This window comes from Passer montanus, unplaced genomic scaffold, assembly GCF_014805655.1.
Source record: "Passer montanus isolate IOZ18808 unplaced genomic scaffold, ASM1480565v1 scaffold37, whole genome shotgun sequence".
NCBI classification, from domain to species: domain Eukaryota; kingdom Metazoa; phylum Chordata; class Aves; order Passeriformes; family Passeridae; genus Passer; species Passer montanus.
In genome coordinates, this window is record NW_024368485.1 from 8,646,214 (window position 1) to 8,668,717 (window position 22,504).

Below are 22,504 nucleotides of genomic sequence, written 5' to 3' on the forward strand. Positions count from 1 at the left end.
GGAGGTTGAAGGGCATATTGAAAAACTTTAAAGCCAGCAAGATTTGGAGCATCTAGTACTCCTACCATGTTGTAATCATTAATAATAATGAATTAAAATGTTTACACACCCTGATCTCTCTTGTTCTCTTTGATGTTAATTACATTACAGCAGATCACAAGTTCATTCTTCATATCAGGCAAATAAGGAAATATTTCCTCTTCATTTATCTGTGTCCCTTAGCAACACAGTAGGTCTTACGTATTGTTGAATAACATGTGGTTTTGCTGCCTTTGCTATATGCAACTGCTTGTCTTTCTATCTCTTTTAAAAGCCCTGAGTGGAACTTGGTTACTAAATTCAAGCAAAAAATAATACAAAGATATAAATATATGGCCATAGGTGACTATAACGAAGCTTAGTAGGGTTCCTGGACATGTTAAAGCCAAGTCTTTTATTGTATTTTCTTCTTCTTTTTGTCTTGCTCTTATTAATGTGAATCAGGTTAAATGGATGGTGTGATCACTTGTTCCTGTCTCTGTGGTTCCTGACATCCAGGAGCTGTAATCTGTCATGTGCTGTCATCTCTGTTCTTTCATTCCTTTTACCAAAGACAGTTGTGCAGCTTGCATACTGTCAATTTTTTTAATTAAAAAATGAGTTGTTGCTTTCCAAAGGGTAATTCCCTCTCAGTCTGTAAAGTAGGTGTGGTTTTTTGGTTTGTTTTTTTTCCCTGTTGAAATTCATGGGAAAAAATAAATGTAGGTTTTTAAACTTATCCAGAGTACTCTTTTCTATGTGGCTCTTAAAAAGATGCAGACTTGTGGGAAGTGAAAGCTCAGCCATAGCTGTTCTAGCTCTGCAGATATTGATAAAGTTCCTTAGTTGGCACAGTTCTGTCTTTGGTAGGTGATTTTTGCAGCATGTGAGGCTTTATCCTTTGGATTCTCTCCTGTGCTTTTCAGACTTAGAGTGGTATGACAGGGTTGGTTTTGTGACCAGTGACATTACATTCCATTTGTAGCGTCTGCTGTCATGCACTTTAATATGGAATTCCTGCCGGCAGGCATTGGTTGGGCTCCTCCAGCACAGTTACTGCTGTGTACAGAGGCCTTTCTCCTTGTCAGCCCGGCCTCTTGGATTTCCAGTAGAGTGGCTACAGCTCAGAACTGGACCAGGAAGGAAAGAAACGTTTTGCCCTGTAACATGATCTGTCAGTTGGAGAAATGCTTCCCAGGTCTGTTCATCTGCTGCCTGCACAGGGTAAATGCTGCTGCTGCACTGCCTTTGGAAGAGAGAAGTCTATTTCCTACAAATCACCGGGAAATTCATGTCTGAAACTCTTCAGCAAAATGCATGTGGAGTTTTGCTGTTGAAACTGATTGCAGAGTTTTTAAATGTTGAGAGCTGGATGTTTTCTGGGATTATTTTTAATTTTATTTGACTGTTTGAAAAAATTAATCAGGAATGTAAAACTTCTACTGGACCTACAGGCCTAAAGATACTGAAGGATAACTTCAGTGCACAAGTACCACAACTGACAGTCTCTGTGTGTGTCTGTAAACTTGTTCTGCATCTATGCAGAGCTGTTACAATGGGAGAATCTGACCATGTCTTTTAAAAAACTGTTCTTTTCCATTGCTTCTACTAATGGTGATATCCTTTGTTTTAGTGAGATGGATCATTAATGACATTTCTAAAAATATTTTTTTCTTAAGCAACTCTATCCAGAAGTACATACAGAAATCTTTATTATCTTAAAAAGAATTCTGAAAACAATGTAATTAAATACAATGCAGCATTATAAAGACCGTAGTCTTAAAATCTGCTTCTGTACTGTGCCCAATGGATCTTTAGTTATGCTGTTTCAATATGAGTGAAAGTGCTGTTGGCAGATAAGGTTTACAGCTATAGAGTTATGGAGAATTTTCTTCTAAAATTCCAATTCTAACATTATTTCTTGTAATATCAAACTGTAAGGATATTTAAAGCAGTTACTACTTAATTTCCCATGCATATTGAGCAAGAGCAGTGTTTGAAAAGCAGACCTAAATACAAATCTCGTACCATCAAAACTTCAGTGGACTCTGGCAGGTTACATTTCTTTCATACTTCTGTGTTTCCTTTGAAAGAAAAACTTTCCCAGATGGTCATTGCAGGGTGCTGAATGAAACCAGTAATTTTATGTAAGCATGTAAGTTCATAGCCCTGGCAGAACTCCTTGTTTGGGTGCTGGATTCCTTGCAGAGGTTGTTGGGTTTTTTTCATTTTTATCTCTACACTGTTAAATGAAGGCAAGTTGAGGGTAAGATTATCTGCAAGGTCACAGAGAAACTTAAGGCATGATGGGCAAAGGATCCTTACCAGGTTGGAACTAGAAATAAACACACAAAGGGAAGGATAGGGCTGTACTGATAGTTATAAATTAAGTGTCAAGGTCTCAAATCTGGGAAGGGATCATCAGAATTTATAAAGTTCTATTTAAATAGTCCATTCTCCTCACTTCAGACATCTGTTACTGGTTATTGTTTGAGTGACCACCATGTACATTATACAAAAAGGAATGTGTTTTTTGTAAGATCTCTGCTAATGTGGCAGATAAAATCCCAGTGTTTGATAGCAGTGCCAAAGGGCAAAGAGGTGCTGAACAATATTCCTCATCTTTACCATAACTTTCCTTCCTGGAAAAATGGGCTTTGACAGTGGGAAAATGAAGACTGAGATAAGGAGAAGTGGAAAGAGGCTTGGGAACTGAGAGTGATATAGACCAGAACTTGTGCAAGCAGGGAAAAAAGTCTTCTCTTAGGCTGTTACACTTTTTTATTGTTGATTACAAATAGGAGTTATATCTCCATGCTATGGCAATAAATTGGAAGGACTAGCAAGCTAAGGAACAGTTGTTTTTGTTGGCATGGAGTGTAGTCTGGGCCTCGTTTTTACATCTCTAGCAAATGATTGTTGCACTGGTTTTATTAATGCAAATGCTGCACCGGTCTCAAAATTTCATTTTCCAGAGGAGCAGTATTGGAACTGATGAGAATGCTTTGGTTAGTCAGGAGAGCTGAAGCAGTTGACAGTGATGGTTCTCTCGTCTTTATTGATTATGGGCATTAACTTTCACTACAGCAAGCAGGGAAGTTTGTTGCCTTTAAACTCTATTTCTTTCACCCTTGGAGGGCTAAGCAGGTGGATAGAGGTTATGGAAAATTAGGTGTGCTGCAGACATGTTAAGTAAGTCCGTTTTAATTTTCCATTTTAACATCTTGGTAAGTAGACATAAACATTGCAATTAAGCAAGATTTAATTCAACCAGGTGACATCTTAGTTACCTGATAATAGACAGAAAGCTGAATTTATTGAGCTGCTTTGTGCTGTCAGTTTTACTGTAGCCCTTGCCTGTTTAGAAGATGCATTAAGGAGGAATTTTGATCTTGGCAGGTGTGGAGAAAGTCTTGAATTTAAATTCAGAGAAATTTTCATGGAAGAATTAGGCAACCTGTGAGAGTTTTGTGCAACAAGGTTACAGATGGAGCAGGGAGAAAAAGAACCTGGTGAATGTACAAATATATGTAATTTTTGATAGAAAATGATAAAATTAATAATTTTAAGGGACTGTTTTACAGCAAGTGGCTTTTTTTCAGCAGTTCATTGTAGGAGGAACTTGGAAGATGATTAAAGCTGAATTAACCTCCTGAAGGACAAGGCATTAGCTTAAGCATGGTTCTCTGTATTTGCACACAAGGGGACAGGATGCTAAGATGCATTTTTAGAGTTTTGCTATTTACTAATACGTTAAAAAGCTGACCTTTCTGAAGCATATGCATTAACCTTGGAAGGTAATTTTCCAGTATTATCATGTTCTCAGCTGCAAAAGAAACAACAGGTATTAATATAGTTTATGAATTTATTTAGTTTTAGTTAATCTGTACTCTGCACTGGAATAAGTACACAAAAAGCCACCTTTTAGAATAGGTGTGAAGAATAAACTTCGGCAGATGTTGCTCATGTTCAAATAGACTTGCTAAATGTATGTGAGAGTGCCTTGAGTGATAGGATTAGAAATGTGTCAGTTCCATGTCTGTGTTGGGCAAATGAGCACAAACTCCAGTAGGGGAGAATGAATGGATATTGGGATCAGTGAAACACGTTGGGAAAAGCTCAAAACACCCATTGTAACAGAAGTCATATACATCACAGCTTTCTGCCACCTTTCCAGGAGAGAGGGAGTGTACCCAGGGAAATCTGGTTGCCATAACCCTTTCAGATCCTCCAGAGGGATGGACAGGGGCCTTCACCAGAGGCTGGTAGGTGAGCTGAAGAAGGTCCATGCCCAGATTCCCTGGCTGAGGGTGGAGGCAGTGCTGGAGCTGGACAGGGAGCTGGGGCAGACGCTGGGTTTGTACCAGAGCTGAGCAGGGAGCTGAGGTGTGAAAGGTTAAAATGCAGCTGTGCAAAAAGTCTCCAAGTGTTGGATGACATGATGATGAACTAGAACATGTATTCTTAGTGCACTGTGACTGCATTTACCACAGGATTTGCAAATATCCAAGCAGTTTTATAAACCAGTTCACAAACTCTGGGAGAAAACAATCACTGATGACTTCCAAGTACAGATGCAGCCTGTGAGATATAAAACCCAGGGTCTCATGTTGGCAAAACTCTAATACATCTGCTGAGGGAAGTATCATGATTTGCTTATGTTTTTACCTCTTCCTGTGGACTTGTTGCTGTCAGAGCATACAGGTCAGTATGGACCCAATAGAATGTTTTATATATTTAATGTCTACATTTTGTTGCATAAAATCAACACTATTTATAATTTTCAGTGATTTTAATGTTTTCCACATGTATGAGGATTGGTGCTAATTATCAGTGGAATTTTTCTAAACATAATTGTGGGAAATATTTCCCACATATTTCCAATTAGTAACATAATCCACAGGAAGCTTGGGAAAAAAATAATACAAAGACGTTGAAATGTAAAACTTAAAACTTTTTTAAAAGGCATTCCCAAATAGCAGTTGAGATCCTAGGTACAGGTCATCCTTTTTAACTGTACTAAATTTACATCATTTTTTCTTTAAGGCAACAGCTTTTTTGGTCCCAGTGAAACAGAGAAATATTTTTTTGAGAATAAATCAGTCCTTCTTGCCATTCCACCTCTCTCCATCTGTAAAATGGGACTTCTCTGAAATCTTGGGAGCACGTTGTTTGTATTACTCTTCATAATAGGTGAAAATGAGCAATGTGTTACCCATGATATCTGTATATTCTGTTTTTCACAAGTGTTTTTCCTTGGGTTTTCATGATGTGATAGACATGTAAATATAATGCATGTCAATGTATTATATTTACATGTAAATATAATACCTATCAGTGCACTTAGTGTGAGAAAGAATTGTAGAAACCAACAAAGCCAGTTAGAGATTATGCTCTACTTATGTAAATACTGAATTTGTTTCTTTAAATGTTTATTTTCATGCTAGAAACAATCACATTTTGTTTGGATCTTCCTTTCCCCTACTGGAAGACACTGGAGTCGATTAACTAATTTTAGTACAATTTCAGAAGAAAAATGGTCGGAACTTCCCCACCTCAGCAACTGAGTTGTGGGAAGAGGAATATTTGCAGCAGGATTCACGTTTATGGATTAGGAGTCTTTGTTGTGGCTGCTGGGGGCATGCAGATGAGCACTGATTAACCTGTGCAGTGTAGTGCTGTGCTCACCTGCCTCCCGGAGAGACCAGGGACGCGTTCTGGGGCCTCCTGAAGGCACATGGCTGGAGCAGAGGCGGGGGCAGTTTTTGAGCTGCATCCGACTTCAGTTAAGGTCTTGTCATCCACCGCCTGCTGCTCATTGCCCTGCTCTCCTCCCAGAGGTTACCATTAAGTGTGCTGGGAGAGATAAATGAATAGTCACTTGCTATTTATTCCTGTCAGGCTCGGTAGATGGTGGGATGCCTTCTAAAACACGTCTTGAATCAAAACTGTTTCAGGTAGGACACAGCTCTGCCTGCTCAGCTCTGGTTGGTGCTGACCTGTGGGAGACGTAAGATAGAGGCAATCGGGAGCAAGGACAGACAAATGGGGAAATGCTTCCTTAGCAGGTCATGTTTCAGTCCCAGGAGCCTTTCTGGTGACAAACACTCCAACAGGTACTTTCCACAATCCATTCTTGCCTTTCACCAGCTCCTCCGTGTTCAACTCTGTTCATATTTTCCATATTTTTATAAATTGTTTGTTGCTCCTATTCTTTTTTCTTTTTATTTAAGCATAAAATCTATTATATACTCTGTTCAATGCCAGATGAATTTTTTTTTTCTTGGACATTAAAAAAAATTATATCCTTTTTCTTGCCAGCTGATAATTCCTTGAGGTTTTTGGTGATCTGTTTCCATTTTGAAATATGATGGATTCTCTTATCACCTGATTCTGCTTTTTCAGCAGTAGGATTTAGCACATCACTTGTTCTTTTGGAAGAGTCATCTGTTTCTTCCCTTGTACCTCTGTAGATAAAGCATCAAATATTTTGTTGAACTTTCCTCTTCTTCTCCCCTGTGTTGACTTAATATGCTCCCACTTAATAGAAGGATTTTGTCCAAAGGGTGTCACTTTTGTAATACGCCTTTTTCAACATGAGTCACTTTTTTCTTATGCTGTTTCTGAAAAAGCTTTCGTGCTGTTCTGAAACTTTCCTGGCTGGGTTTAGACAAATTAGTTAAAACACAGAGTTAAAAGTACTTCTTTTACGTACTTGGAAAATGCAACATTACAACCAATTCAGTAAATTTAACAATATTAAGAAGTTTGGCTTGCTACACTTTTTTAGCAAATAAAAATACTTCTGCTTTATGTATTTGTCTGAAAATCTGATCATGTGCAATTAATTTATCTTTAATCTGTTAAATTATTTTGGCATGAAGATTTAGCATCTGCAGATATTTTGCACTGAAACATGGGCTGCAGATGTTGGGTTTGGTTTTGTGCTGCCTCCTGCTTCCCCGTTCAGTAGCTGGTGCTGTGGTAGGTGAGGTTGTCAGGAGAGGCAGGGAAGGAAGGAAGGGAGCTCCAGAGCAGGTGAGACCTTGTCTCTTAGCATAAAAAGGAATCTGAAATTATTGCAAAGTTGGACACATGGAACAATTTCCTGCGTGGGACCTGCCCTCACTTCCCCGTTCTGTTTTTGTGAGAGGGAAGTCAGCCCATCCCTGCAGCTGTTGGACAAATAACTCAGAAGTATATTTGTGGGTGCATCATGTGCTGCAGAACCGCTGCTCCTTCATCCCAGCAATGGGCACGTTACCTTGTGAAACAAACACTGTGGTTTGCCTCTGCTTCACCTTACAGGAAGCTTGTAAATTGTGTTTTCATGCTATCTGACATGTGGTTTTATTTCCTCTGACAGAGTTTACATCAGAAGATACTGAGGGTGGTGTCTCCACCTAATTTTTATTGCATTTCTTTTTTTGGTATATGCAGAAACACATAAAATCAGATGGTACACTGCTAATTTCCTCATCCCTCTTGTATGGTGTCTCTTTTCATGCTGAACAAATCCATCCGTAGCTTGCCAACACATACTTGGTGGTCTTTTTTTGATGCTTTAAAGTCTGGCAGATTAATATTAAAATATAGCTGTGAAGCATGTATGGGAAAACCTGTGAAAATCATTTAACAAGTTGAATGTCTGAAAAAGGCCCTCAAACCTTTTTATTACTGGCTGTAATTTCTTCCCAAAATTATATTGTCATGTTGCAGTTTGCAGTGTTTAGGAGTTCTGGAAGCTTTCGTGTTCACTGCAGTTGTTTGGATACCTGTTGCTGTAGGACCTGATCATTACAAACCAAATAATTCAGCCATGTGTTTTGTACAAGGTGTGTACAAGTTCCTTTTTCTTTCCACCCGGGGAAGAAACAAAATCCCAGCACTGACTTTGTAGAACCTGAAAGAATGTCCCCAACTCCAGTTTAGTACAGCAGTGACAAGGCAATTCTTCTCATGAATTACCAATTCATAATAGCAAATTTTTATCATTATTATTATTGACAGCTCAGGGTAAGAGCTGGGTAAGGTAATAATCTTTATCTGCACGCACTTAACCAATGATCAGATGATGCACAATAATATGGTGGCACTCTGTTGGTATGGCCAAGCCCTAGGAAGTGTCTGTAAAAACTTAAAATAAAGAATTAATTGCATTTGAGTAGATTGTGAATATTTTCACCTCCTCAGCTGATACGGCCACTCACCTTCCCCAGACTGAAGTGGGATAAAAGCAGGATGTTGCAGACATGGGTATTTCATCATCACTTGCTCACGATGATTCAAAAAATACCATCGTTTTTAGAATAATACTTTATGACAAGAGGGTGAAAGCAGCTTGTTGGAATCTCAAATTATCTTTTTATTATCTTGAGCAAATACTTCGCTGCTATTTCTGTTTTTCTGGACCAGTCCTGACACAGGCAGGGACATGGTATATCCTTTCAAAACGATGGTGAGATTGCACTGTTACTTGGAGACTTAGCCCCAAGGAAAAACTTGCTTTTTGCAATTGTTTGAGCTCCAACTACATGACTCTCTTCAATATGTGGGCTACAAAACCTCCTACGGAATTGGGATCAGACCAGCACAGATTGACAACCTAAATTAAGCTTAATTCTCTCCTGCAATTTAGGCCTCTTTTTCAACATTGTAGCTGATAGAGCAGTTCTCCGGGACCAGTTCAGATGTTTAGATTAAGTAATTAGTGCTTAGCCTGGCTGTGGGTGATGAACTGAAAGCTCTGTTTGCACTGCAGCATTCTTAGGTTGCTGAAAACATGCAGCTCCTTTACCTCAGCAGGTACTGGTTTTCTGAAGGAGTTGTCTTCATTAATTTATTTTAATCTGTTGATTTGGGTGGATCGCTCACTGTTATGTGTTTTAACAACAGTATGTTAGTCCTCAATTTGAAAGTCTCCAGTATCATACACAGTTCCATCAGATCTGAAACTCCTTAGTGTTTTTTATGTTTTCCTAAGGGTTGAATCACACAAGTATTTCTTGTTTTCTTTTTCCCATCATTTCTTAAGTTTAATATCCTGTCCATCTGCATCTGTTAAGAGTCTAAAATGCTGTCTTGATGTTGTATCCTAGTTTTATGAGTTGTCAGGCCACATTTATCAGAGGATTGTTCTAAAGGCTTGTTCTCTGCTTACACCTCTTTGCTTGGCATGGGAACCTCTCTATGTGTTCTTAATGTGCCTATAGCTTATTGATTGAATTTTCAGATAACTGCTTCTTCTCTTCCACTAAAACACCAGAAAATTAAACACTCCTCCTTTCAGGAATTCCTCACACATAAACTGTTCTTCTAAAAAAAGCAAGCCAACCTCTTGTGAAAGATTACTTAGATATAATTCGTATGCAGGTTGTAAAAGGGGAATTTCCTCCCTGCTTTTGGAAAGTCTGACTGCATCTTGGATTGTCCAATTCCTGCTGAATGTGTGTAAAATTTAGTGCAGCTATCTTTGAGGATAGATCTTCTGTTTAGAGCCTGTTATAGCATTGCCCTTGATCTGCTGCTCCCTTTTTACTGTTGCAGTGACCCCACAGGTCTTTGAAAGCAGGGAATTTAGAAGATCTAGGTGATGTTAGCTGATGGCTATAATCCTTCTTTAATAAGAAGGATTTACTTGTTGAAACTGTTCTACAACTTCAGGATATAAATTTATGACAAAGTACAAGCTTTGTACAGTTTCCAGAACCGAGCAGCTCTTATCCAGAAAAAAGGTCAAACGTTCCCTTCTGATATTTGCATCATATTTCTTGAGCATTTTGAAGAGTGGGCTTGTTACATGATTTCCTAGAGGGATTCTGCTTTTGGCTTCTTCTGGAGGTTTCTCTCATCTGTTCTCCTCTGCTTTTGTATCAGCTGTTGAGAAATTTTTCTATACTTGCCAATTGCTCTTGTTAGGTGAGCTCCTGATTAATCTCGTGACAGCAAAACTATTCACTGGTGACCTGTTGGTGCCTAACCCCCTCTGAAATAGAGAGTTAGAGAAACATCTTGCTTTGAGTATTAACCAGGGAAGCACTATTTCCGTGCAACTTTGCTGCCTGGTGAAAAAGAAAAAAAAAAGTATTTTCCCCCCTCTCCTCCCTCTGATTTGGGTTGGGTTTTTTTTCTAGGATAACCCCCCACCACCTACCCAAAAAAAAAAAAAAAAAAGTATTTTCCCCCCTCTCCTCCCTCTGATTTGTTTTGGGTTTTTTTCTAGAAGGATAACCCCCCACCCCCTACCCAAAAAAAAAAAAAAATATATCCCTGGAGATTCTCAAGAATAATATGTGGCAATGTCACACACATATCAAATTGTAACTTATCTGCTTAAAAGAAGAAGAAATTTACACTGTTAGCTGTCAACAAAATTCCTTTATCCTCTGATAGCCGTCAGCAGTGGTGGTGGCATAAATACCTATCCTAACTCCTGTGTTCGTACAGGCTGAGGCTTTTAAGAGTTGGAACAGTGTCTCTATGGTTTGGGAAGCTACATGTTACCTCAGATCATTGTGCTTCTAGACATGCTTGTAAATGAAAGTTAAATTAATGTTGTAAAATGACAAATATGCCTTTTGTGCTGTATGCTCACTTGCTTAAGTGATTTTTGCCTCTTGCTATTGCTGTGTAAGAGGAAAAAGTCAAACTATTGCAAATCATTGGTGCTAATAGTATAAACAATAGGAAAACATGTAATTTTCTTTGGGATCAGAAAGATAAAGACAAGAATAAACTTCTAATGAGCTTGGAAAATGTTAATTTTTTATCATACTGTTGGCAGAGTGTATGGACCAATGATTAATAGGTCATACTCCATGCTGTAGATATTAGAACTTGCTTGACTCAGTGCAGAACACTTACTGATTTTCAGAAAGAACTTAGAATGGAAAATATTCAAATTGTCCTGTTTATTTTAAAACAAGGTATTTCACATAAACTTATTTGTGGTTTATTTTATTTTTTCCCCACAAAATCTCTTGGCTATGCTTTTGCATTCTGGAGAATGATGATAGGTCCTATCAATTTTGTCACACTGCCAGAAAGGGCTTCCAGTGACATTTTTTGGGTGGTCATTGAGATCAAGTCTGTCTTCTTTTTTTTTTAACTATAGACATCATCTGAGGCTGGAGTCAAATTGTCTCTGTAACAACAGAGTAGCACAGTGCTCACAGAAGGGAAGAGCAGAAATAAACAGTTCCTGTATGTTCATCACAGAGCACTTCTGGAGTTTTGAGTGTGTGGGGGTTGCAGCTCTGCTCATCCCTGCCCATCCCAAAGCCCAGCCAAACTCTGATGTTGCTGTTCCAGCTGAGCTTCAGTGGGTTCTGACTCCAGTCCCCATCTGGGGAACCCCAAGATGTGTCTTGGGAGGCTGGGTCTGCACTCGTGTCTGCTGTAATGGGGCAGCACATTTGGGGTGCTGTGACTGAGCACAAACCCACCGTGCTCACCCCCAGCATCCCAAGGACTCCCTGCTCATAAGGACGGGCTTGATGCTCTTCAAGTGATGCAGTTTAAAGAAACAAGAGTACCCATGTAGAGCCCACTGATTGTGAAAAGGGGTATAGCAATAAAAAGTGTTTATTTGGGTTTATTTACTAATTGTGGGGTTTGCAGTGATAGTTCACCATCTCCTATGTGCTTCTTTCAAGGTTTCAGCAGGTTATGGGCAGATGACTTTGCTTGAATGACCACTTTGTATGGGTTTTGTTCTGTTTACATTACATGTCTGGTTGTATTTTCAGTTTGCAGAGTCTGTGAAGTGTTTGATGTATTTGTATAAACAATTTGATTTCTGAAAAGATGTTCTGAATTAAATGCCAATGCTGTACAACAATACACTAACAACATTCTGAGACCATTTAAAGCCCTTTGTTTAGTAACACAATGAATGTCATTAGATTGTTACAATAAGAATGTGAACATTAAAAACAGCTTGTAAAAATGAAGAGTTTTTGAAATCTAGAATTATGGGAGATATCAACTTGGAGCATCTGCTTCTGTCTTTAATTTTTGAGTGAAATGTTTTCCTGTTGATTCTTGACAAATGTGTTTCCCATCAAATTGGGCATTCAAGTTTTGGTTTTGACAGTCACACCTCAAAACCCAATTTTCAGTGCAAATTTTGAGATGGATGTTGAAAGCGTGAAATTAGAAGTTGCCGTTCTTTTTGTTTGCCTCTGAGTTGTGGTACTTAGGAGTCACGGGTGCATCTTGCAGCCACACTGACTGGAAACACTTCATTTCCACTAAAATAAAAGCGAGTCTTTTCATGGAATTGCATGTCATCAGAATAAAAATAAAAATAGAAACTTCTATAAGAGCATTAGATCTGCTAATATAAACTGTGTACATTTTCCCTCCACTTGCCTCTGTTCCCTGCCATTATTAGTACTGGCATTTAGTCTGTACTGGCCCTTGGCTGCTGGAGTAGTGCAGGTTTTACTGAGCTGCTCAGTATAAACAGCATCCTCCATCCTCGGAGCTGACCCTATGAAGGCACGAGAAGCAGAAATACAGGTGTAGCTCGGGAGCGCAGGGGAGCCTGCGCGGGAGCTGTCGCTCAGGCCACACTCGGACTTAACAAAGATGGAAGGTAGAGGGGCTGGGGAGGGCTGCGCTCGTGTTCTCTGGCTCCCCCTTTTCCTCTGTGCCAGTTATGCTTCCCTGGGTCCTGTCCCAAAGCTGTTCTGATTGTGTGACAAACTGTTGGCTTGTGGCTGGTGAAATATTTCCAGGTGTGCTGTCTACAAAGAGGAGTGCTCCAAAGCTCAGAGCGATAGAAATCTTCCATTGGGAAACCCTGACAATTGCAGGGATTTATGCACTATTTATATCTCTTTTTTCTTTGAAGCACTACAATGTTTGGTGTGTTTGTAAAATTTTCAAGATAATTTTAATTGTTGCATTGTATAGTTTTGAATGTGGTTCGTTATTTTCTTTTATCCCAATTGTTTCAAGATTGGCAACTGAGACAAACAGTGCCACTTAGAAGAAAATAATTACAAACGTTCTGTCTCCTTGAAAAACTGGTCTATACTTTGCATCTATATCTATGTATAAAGTTTTGCAGTCAATAGAAAATGATATCAGTTAATGTGGAGCATTTGATAATTTGAATTTTCTTGATGTATCAACTACTTATTTGTTGTTAATAGTGTTGAACCATGAATAATTTACTGGCTTTCACTTTATAATCTGCAGTGTCTGCTAACTTTGAAGTTCAGTAGTCAATTTAAAGTTTGCTGGAGCTGACTAATGATTCACCAGAGATTTTTGTGAGATATTTTGTCATCCATTTAAAGCCTGGAAAAGTCTGCTCTTGCAGCCATCTGGCAGTTCTTGGTTCTCTGGAGGAAAGAGAAGCCTTTTGATACAATAGATCAAAGCATTCTGCTCTTTCAGTGACTGATACCTATAAGTAACTTAGAAGTTTCTCAATGTTATTTCACAATGCCTGTCTTATTTGCCAAACTTTTGTATAGTAGCTACAATACAATATTGGCCATGAATTACATTTTAGTTGTATTTGAATCATTATTTAGGAATTTCTGTTTGCAGCTGATTTACAGATCCAATGTTTTATTAACCGAGAGGTTTGAAATTTACCAAATATTCTGTTATGATTAATAACACGGATGCTAAATCTGTTGCTCTTAGTGCTAGTGGTATAGGTAAGGGTACTCTCAGCAACTGTACTTGTGCTACACCATGAGCCTGACATAGGTGTACCTGTCAAGGAATTTCAGAAATAGCTGATGTGTCTTGGCATGTAGCCTGTCTCATCCTCACTGTAGATAGTCTTTAGTAACAGGTGAGCCTTATTACTTAACCGCTCAAAGAACGGGTGACAGATGTGGTAAGTTCCACATAGCCACTGAGCAGTCCTTCAGACTTGCTGTTCTTTACATTAGGTGCCTTGGAGAAAGGAGAAGACTTCTGCGATGCTGAATTTTTAAGTACTTAATAAATTTAAAGCACCAACTAGATAACTAATGTGGTACCAAATTTTCAGAAATAGAATGATGTGAATTTGGTGAAGGAATAGCTAATTTTTCGCACATTAAAATTTGCTTGAACTCAGATTTAAAAGCAGCATTTAGATAGCAGAAGAAAATTCCACATGCTTGTGCTTGTCATATAAACATTTCAGTGAGCTATCCAGGATAGGTCTGGTGCTCTTTTGTTAAGTCCATAAACAATGATAAATTCGTAATTCCATACTTCATAAACTTCCATGATTTAATGTTCTGCCTGCTGTAACTGAATCAGCTGCATGTGCTTACCTGATTGTTTATCTCCCTGTCTGCTCGACATGTGCTTCCTAGCAGCTACAGTTCAACATGTTTTTTCTTCTTTTTTTTTTTTTTTCCAGTGTGGGAACTTTGCTGTCTTGGTGGATGTTCATATTTTGCCTCAAGGCTCCATTAAAGACACCAGCTGGTTTTCAGATCATGAGAAAGAGGTACAACAAATATCAATTCTACTTCAAAAGTGTATGGCTGCAGGGAAGAAGTTGGTTTGCCTTAAACTGTTTGGGATTTTTTAGTGTTAGGAGAATATTGTTAGTTGTTAACCATCAGCAGTTGCCGTGGGACCCCTAAGTCAACCATATGTGCTTTTTGGGTCACCAATGACCACTTTAAATTTGCTTTTTAAACTCTGTGTGTGTTCACATTCATGCATGCATGTATGCTGTGTGGATTCTTCTGACTTAACTTTTAATTTAAAAATATGTTTCTCATGAATGCTTGCAAATTATCCTGCGTGATATAAACCAGATTGTGGCAGGGATGATTTTTTTGGTGGAATATCTTCCTATTCATTTTTTTCCCTCATTCTGAGAAGTGTAAATGACGTTGCATTTAGAGGGTGCAAGAAAACGTAAATATGCAAGATAAACTGTAGTAGAACTGTTGCCTCTTATGAAGAGAAACTTCCATTATTTTTAAGTGTGTCATGTGTATATCCTGATGGAATAGTGGAAAATCAGCGAGCAGCAAAATTGTGCTGTGACTTTGATCAGACTAGAGAGACGGCAGAGGATCTTGTGCTGTGTGCTGGCGGAGCTTTCCCGTGTGTGGGAACGGGAGAAGTTCCCTGTTGAAAAGGAAGGCAGGACGTGTTTGGGATGCCTGCGGACTTTCCCGCAAGTCTCCCTTACGGTCATTTTCAGCAGATAGCTTCCCTAATAATGCCATCATTAACCTGTCACTGCACAGCGTCCCCAGACATCTCACACTCATACATTTCAATGGCATTAAAGGAACAATGCATTAATATCCCGGGGGAGCAAAAGCAGAGTATTTAGCAGCATGTGGTTCATCTGATTTGTGCTTTATTAAGCAGAGAAATAAGAAAATAGGGAAAATCTTTCAGATGTATTTTTAATGACTAAATGAATGCTCCTTATCTTTTCTATTTATAACCAGTTTTACTCTCCTGGTTATCTGAGTTTTAAACATTTTCAAAATGTATTTTGTAAGACTGCCAAAACAAAAGAGATGAATTTCAGGAAATTAACTCATGATTGATTTAATAAAGAGGCATGACAGGACAGCATTCGGTGCATTTCTGTGACTGCATGTTTCAAGAGAAGTACAAAGGTTGCATATTTTCAGCAACTGAGAAGTGTGAGTCAAATAGCTTTGCAATTCACTTCCTGAAAGTCCTGTGCAGAATCTTTGTGTGAGAGGAGAAAAGGTCCTAAAGAAGGATTATTCCAACATCTTTTATGAGAGCTTTTACATGTTCATTGCAAGTGGTTTTCTGAATTTTTGTTGTTTCCAAACTCTGAAAAATGCTGGTGGTGGTGCAGCCCTCTGTGCCTGCCTGTGGGAAATGTGGATGCCTCTGTAACAAACAGAGTTCCTGCTGCTCCCCTGCTTGCCCTGGCTGCGAGTCATGGGCCTGAGCACAGGGATCCTGGCGATGCTGTCCCGCAGCCCTCTGGCTGCTGCCTCCGTGGAGGGCAGGCTGGGCAGCACCAGTGCCCAGAGCATGGCCCTGGTGTGAGGAGATGCAGCTGGGTGCTGGAGTGGCCATCATGGCACGCTGCTGTGGCCAGCTGCCTGTGGAGGATTCTTGGGATTGCTGTGGCATGCTGCAGTTTTCCCCTCTTTCTGCCCTTCCAATTTCCTTGCCCTTTCTTTCATACCCCTTTTCTTGTGGAATGGCAACGTCAAAGTTTTATCTGTGCTCTCTGAGGTCTGTATGGTTCTCTGTGGGGAGCCATTTAAATAACATTTCCATAAGGCTAACAAGTGAAATATGTTCCATGTAAATGAAGGAAGTGCAAGGTAATGTTTATTGCTGTGGAAGGAACCAAAGACACACCATGTGTCTGCTGCTTTCGAGACCTTCTCATTCTAACCCCAGCACAGGCCCATGAAGGAATGTGTAATGGGAGCGCTTTAATGAGTTAAACAGAAGGACAAGCAAATACAGAAACTTATAATTGTGCTCTACAAGCAGAAAGGAAAATGGATTTCTTACTGTACAGAGAAAATACTGGTTGTGATTGACTAATGTATATGCCCTGCTTTCATTTAGAGCAATGCATTAAAAAAATTACTGTTCTGAGTACTTTCTACATTAATCAAAAGGAAATTTCAAGGCAAGATAGTTTAGATACTACTTATATAATTTTATCTATTACCCTAACACATTACAGAGGTAAAATTATGTTTTTTGTGCACCACAAGGTATCATTGCTGTAATCACATAGTTATGATCAGTGGAAAATGAGAATGCTGAGGGAAAAGTCTCAAGTATGTGTGTGTGTATTAAGCTTAAAACTTATTCTGGTATTCAAGAGATGATTTTTTGGTTTTTACTCCAAGTATTTTTTTTCTGGGTAATTCTGGCAGAAGGTTTTGTTCTTCCTGCGTTGTATGTGGTTTTATTGTGCTTTGTTGAAGAAAGTATGAAAGATATGAACAGTTATGTTTGGGGGCAGAAAAATCTAAGTTGATTAGAGCAGTTGAGTTTCTGTGACCTAATTTGCTCAGTCTTACCCAGTCCCCCTGTCCCCCCCAAATTACTCAGAATTGGAGCAAAATATCTGTTGTGGTTTATAAGGATTCTTACAAAGAAATAGTGTGTTGACAATTCCTGAGAGGATTTTTACTAAAATTTTGCTTAAATACCTAATGTTGTGATACATTAAGATTTTTTTTCCTACTTTGCATGCATATGAAACTAATTTCTGATTTTAAAAAGTTAGTATTGTGACATAATGTATTTGATCTGCCAAGTAAGAATTTCATAATATACTTCCTCTTTTGTTCTTTAGAAAAATTGTTTGATTCCCCTCCTTGTTCCTATCCATTTCCTAATTCATGTGCTTTTCCTCTCAATGTTTTTCCGTTTAATGGGAGAGGAGTAATTTTGTATTGGTTTCTGCTGTGTGCCTGTGGGCATTTCTGTAAATTTAGATCAAACCAGAGCAGTGGTTTCTCTTTCAGGAGGTCTGCAAGCTGCTGGAAGAAGTTGTTGCTTCAAGGGTCAGACACTACTTGGAGGCACCTAAACAGCGTGGTCAGTGGAAGCCCATGGAACAGGGATCATCTGGGCCTTTGTTTCTTACCGGTAAAAGAAATTATTTCACTTAGTGTGCAAGAAAGTGCCGTGGAAAATACTGTTCTTTATTTTCTCTGTGAGAAATTTGCCATCAGCAAGGCCTGAAATAGTTGATGTTTTGGTCTGGAATTACTTCAGCTGTGTTAGTGAAAAAATTAATTGATTTTAATGTTCTGTGTTGCTTAAAAGTGAACATAATGCTGTACTATTAGTCTGAGAGCCTATCATTAGAACTAAAAAAAAATACTTATACAACCCTTGGTCCAGCAAAATTGGTTGAAATCTTGCTGGTTACTTAAATATCTTTTCCACTCACCCATTTAGTGTAGAATTTTTAAGTACAGAAGGAATATCTTCTCCTTTTACTTTTGGCAATCTGTTCAGTCTTAAAAAGTTGGTGTGATGTGATAAATGACATTTATCATTTCACCAGTGCAATTGCAGGCCTGGCAGCAGAACCCATGACCTTGGGAGTGCAGAGATTAGGAGCCTTCACCCTTTTGGAACTCATTTTTTGTGTGTGTGAGGGTGTTGAGGCCAGCAGGTGCCATTTGAGTACCTCCACACTTTAAACTAGAGATCCTGACCAGTGTAGCTTGGGCCTTTCTGCTAGATCAGCTTTGGGGCTCAATGGCTGCCAGTTTTTGTTTAATATCATTTCACTGTTAGCATAATGCTGGGGTTTACAATTGATAGGTTTATCTGTTGGTCTTATGTCATACCAGCAATTTATCTTTAAATAGCTCTTAGGCAAAAAATTCTGGTGTTTGTTACTAGCCTGGAGCAGGTTATAAACTTGTCTCAGAAAAGAGGGGCTGCAGTAGTACAGCTCTGTGCTGGCCATGCTTTGTCACACTTCCTTAAATACAGGAGAGATCTCTGCTGGAGCATGGCTTCTGCAATGCATGTGAGTACATACTTACATTGGATCATCTCTGTGCTCGTAAATTTTACAATTCAATGTGTATGACATGAACAGTTTCAATTGGAACAAGTTCTTTGCCTCTTAAAATGCTTTCCATTGTTGAAAAAGGTGTATTCCTATAGAATGCTGGTGGGTGGTTACAGCTTTACATGCTATTGTCAATAATAATGATAAAACACAGGTTACATACTGTGTGGTCGGCTTCATCTTGCAAAATTTTAGGCCCCATGGGGGTCAGGTTCTTCTGGCATGACATGGGCTTTTTGCCACCTCTCAAGAAAACAATACCACATAAGCAAGAGGTGCTTCAGGCCACTAAAGGATTTCCAAACCCTTTTCTTCCTTGCAAGTTGTAACTACATTTTATCCCTTTAAAATATTATTGTTTGTGAAGCACGTGGACTTTCAGACCCCTGTACTTTTCTAATTGTGAGTGATAGTGGGATCAGAATTTCTAAGATCTGTTGAAGTTTTTCTGTGTTTTCTTTTATGAAGAGATGTTTTTTATTATTTATTTTTAAAGTTTCCTGCCTTAATAAAAAGTAGGTTTTGAAAAAAATATGATTTTATAAGGTAAAACTGCCAGACATAATAGTTGTTTTTATATAAGTGGGTAGATACAGCACTAATTTAAATGTGTTTGTTAGAATTTAGGGTCTTCTTTTTTCTTTCATATCATGAGCTTTTCAGTAAAAATACTGGTGTGTTGTCCCAGGGGTGGGAGCTGATCTTCTGCTTGACTCTTCCCCTTGTTTCCTGAAAATTAAAAACTTAGGGATATGCATTTGAGGAGATCATCAGTAATATCAGTGACAGTGTTGGATTAAAGGATATTTACTTTGGATGAGGCAGAATGACTGTTCCATCAGTTTTCTGCAGTTAATCTCACCGTCATTAATTAACAATAAAGAACTAAAGGAAGAAAACAGGCTGTGATAACGAACATTCATGTTCAGCTTCACTTCCAAAGCCAACTCTTTCTTTTTCTCTCAGCCTGCTTTGCTCAAGGCTGTAATTTGTGAGAAAGGAGTGCTTTGTTCAAGCCCAAGAATCAAGTTTCTTCAAGTTCCCTTGGAGTCTGTTCTTACCTGGGAAGGAAATAACAGAATAGGTGTGTGTTCACTGGGGCAACAGGCCCTGCCTCTAGGGACTGACCCTTCCAGGTGAGCCCCAGGGCCAGGGGGCCGCAGCAGCTGCCTCTGGTGCTGTGCCCCTCTCCGGGATCTGCGGCTGTTTGTGGGCTGCAGGGGGTGGCTTTGTGATGAAGTGCCACACTGCAGGCCAGTGCTTGGCTGGCAGGCCTTGTACCACACCAAGGAACGCAGGAGCCCGGTGTGCTCCAGGAGCTGCTGCTGGGAACAGGCTTCAGCTGCAGCTCCTGTTGCCTTTGGAGCTTAGGAGGAGTTTCTGAGTTCTTCAAGCTCCGTGTGCTTTCTTCTGCTCCAAGTTATCCAAGTCTGCGTGGAGTTGCACTGCTGTGCACCCCCTGCTCTTGCAAGGAGGTGTGCCCCTACAGAGGGATCCTTCACAGGACTTGAACTGCTTAATTACTCTGTCCCGTGTCCCAGGTCAGCAGTCAACCCCGGGCTGTAGTTGCATCTTTTCAAGTCAATTTTAGCTAGTTTGCTGTACACATTGCAGGATGTATTCAACATTTCTTGAAAAGAATTATTAAACCAGTATTAATAAGAATTTAGACTACCATTAATGTTAAGGCATGCTGTATTAGGTTTCATTTCAGAACTAGAAGCCAAGGTACCTTAAGACTTGTTAAGTCTTCTGCTTCCTTACTACTTACAACAATTTGAAGAGAAAATTTTCACCTATCACAGCTTCTTTTTAGTACTAACATTATATTATGTTTAATACTAATACTGACACCACCTTTCATTTTTTGTGACACTTAATGTAAATATCCATGAAAGTTGCTTGTTAATTTACATTTCTTTTTCATTTGAGTTACACCCACACTGCAGTGTGTGGTGGGTCGCATACCAGCTCATTAGGAAATCTGTGGGTGTTACACACAGGAGAAGAAAGAAAGAAGGAAAGAATGGAAAAATGAGAGAAGGTAGCCAAGACAAGCAAGTTCTTCCTATTCTTCCTTCTGTCTGAACAATTTCCACACCCTTCCCAAATGGCCAGTATGAACAATTTGCCAAAGTAAGCTTTAATTTGGTCTTTGGACATAGGCTTTGGTATAAACTCTCTGTTCTTGTGTTTAATTAATGTTCAAATGTGTTTGACTTTGGTTTATTTTATTTTTTAAAGAGAAATTTAAAATGGGGTGGATTTTCAAAGGCTGAATTTTGGCTGCATCCAATCTGCATGGCCAAAATCAGGCAAGAAGGGCATCAGCCAGGTACGGCTTGCGATTGCATTATTTGAAGTTTCATGTTCCACAGAAAGTGTCTGGTTTTGATCAAGAGCAGTGAGAATTAAGAGGAGACTACAGAGGTCTGAGTAGAGGTATGAAATACAGGAGAAATGCCAAAGGGAGAACTGAAAACAATAAGGAAGGTAAGGTTTACATGGGCTCGGAGGAAACAATAAGGAGAAGTGAAAAAAAATGTGGCTGATAGAAATGTCAATGTTAGAAATGGAAGGAAGGAAGAAGGTATATTGTAAACTGACCTTCTTCCCCCTCTGGAGGGAGGAAGAAGTTAACTATGTTTTTCCTACAAGTGATTTTCAGACCTACTCTCATTCCTTCCCTAGCATCCTTGCTATTTTTCTTGGCTTGAGGGTGGGACATTTTTGCTCTGATTTCAGATCTTTTTATTGTACAGTCTCTTCTACAGTGAAAATAATTAGAGAGCATGCTGTCACATGGCACAGTGAGCTCCCAGCTTGATTTTATCTGCTTTCCCTGGGACTCTGTGTACTTTTTAAAATATATTTATAACTTTCTTCTCTCATGAAATGGGGCTCAATATGATCGTGTTTCCCGAGTCCATCTTTTCACCCAGTTGGTTTTTGTGAATGTGGCTGTACTTAATTTACAGGTAGAAGTCTCAGACTTGAAACTCTGACATTAACTTCTGACAGGCTTACTAAAATGAGAAACTGGAAGAGGTACAAGAGCTGTTATGAGTAGTTCAATCTAACAAAGATCTGGAGTCAAAGTTCATGTCTTATTTAGTATAAAGAAAAACACATAAGATGCAATTTCATAAGAAAATACATTTCTCTTGCTTATGAAACAATTTTCTTGGCTCCTGCAAGCACACAAAAAGTATACAATAAATCATGATGGTAAATATTCCAAACTCTTTTGGCCTTGCATTTTAATTTGAACATTATGATGTTTTTAAGGGAAACACCCTTTTCAGACTGCCCCAGTTTGCTTTAGGAGTGTTTGCTATTGCTGTAGGACATGAATTGTGGGAAATGCTTGTAGGGTATGTCCCACACTGTAATCCTGGAACAGCAAAACTGATTTATTCCCACCCTCCCAGCTGTTCACTCACGCTCCTCTGCTGTGAAAGTGTTTGGTTGGGTTTGAAGCAGAATCTTTTCACGGGCCTTGTTGAACAGCAGCTCTACAACACTTCGGTGGGTGCTGCCATAGGGGTCTGGGGAGGAGTCTGTCCTGTGAACTTTGAGCTTTGGAGTTGCCCATTGTAATATCTGTCTCTCAAAAGAATTACATTGCAGCTTCTCTGCAGTGGACTCATTTATGATTTGTGGCCAAGTCCTGCAGATCTGTGTGAACTTTAAACTTACATTCATCTGTCTGTGACAACAGAGCTCCCTGAAGTATGCACTAACTTATGCAATAACTTATGAAAAATGTTTTGATTAGTATCTTGTACTTAATATTTCCTGGTCTTGCTTTAGATTACTTCCCTCCCCCCACCTCTCCCTGTTTTTTATAGCCAGATAATGGGGAATAAGGGTATCTTTTTTTAACCAAAGCATTCTTTTAGAGATCAAGGTTATGTATCTGAACTCTTTTTTTTTGTCATTTTGTTCTTT

General features: G+C 39.1%; 1 protein-coding gene across 9 annotated transcripts in view; it reads left to right on the plus strand.

The window, feature by feature from the left end:
• The window catches only part of LOC120505956 (SLX4 interacting protein), an 81,194-nt gene that overhangs the window by 16,256 nt on the left and 42,434 nt on the right, over positions 1–22,504 (plus strand). For 5 of the 9 annotated variants that reach the window (XR_005628382.1, XR_005628383.1, XM_039716945.1 and 2 more), the window contains exons 2-3: positions 14,396–14,485; positions 17,472–17,610. Coding sequence is in view for 7 of the 9 variants with exons in the window: in XM_039716945.1 (XP_039572879.1) it covers positions 14,396–14,485; positions 17,472–17,610 (229 nt within the window). In the remaining 2 variants the exon portion in view is untranslated. Of the gene's footprint in view, positions 1–4,243; positions 4,284–14,395; positions 14,486–17,471; positions 17,611–22,504 lie in introns of those variants that run through there. The other 4 variants (XM_039716947.1, XM_039716949.1, XM_039716952.1 and 1 more) reach the window with 2 other exon arrangements.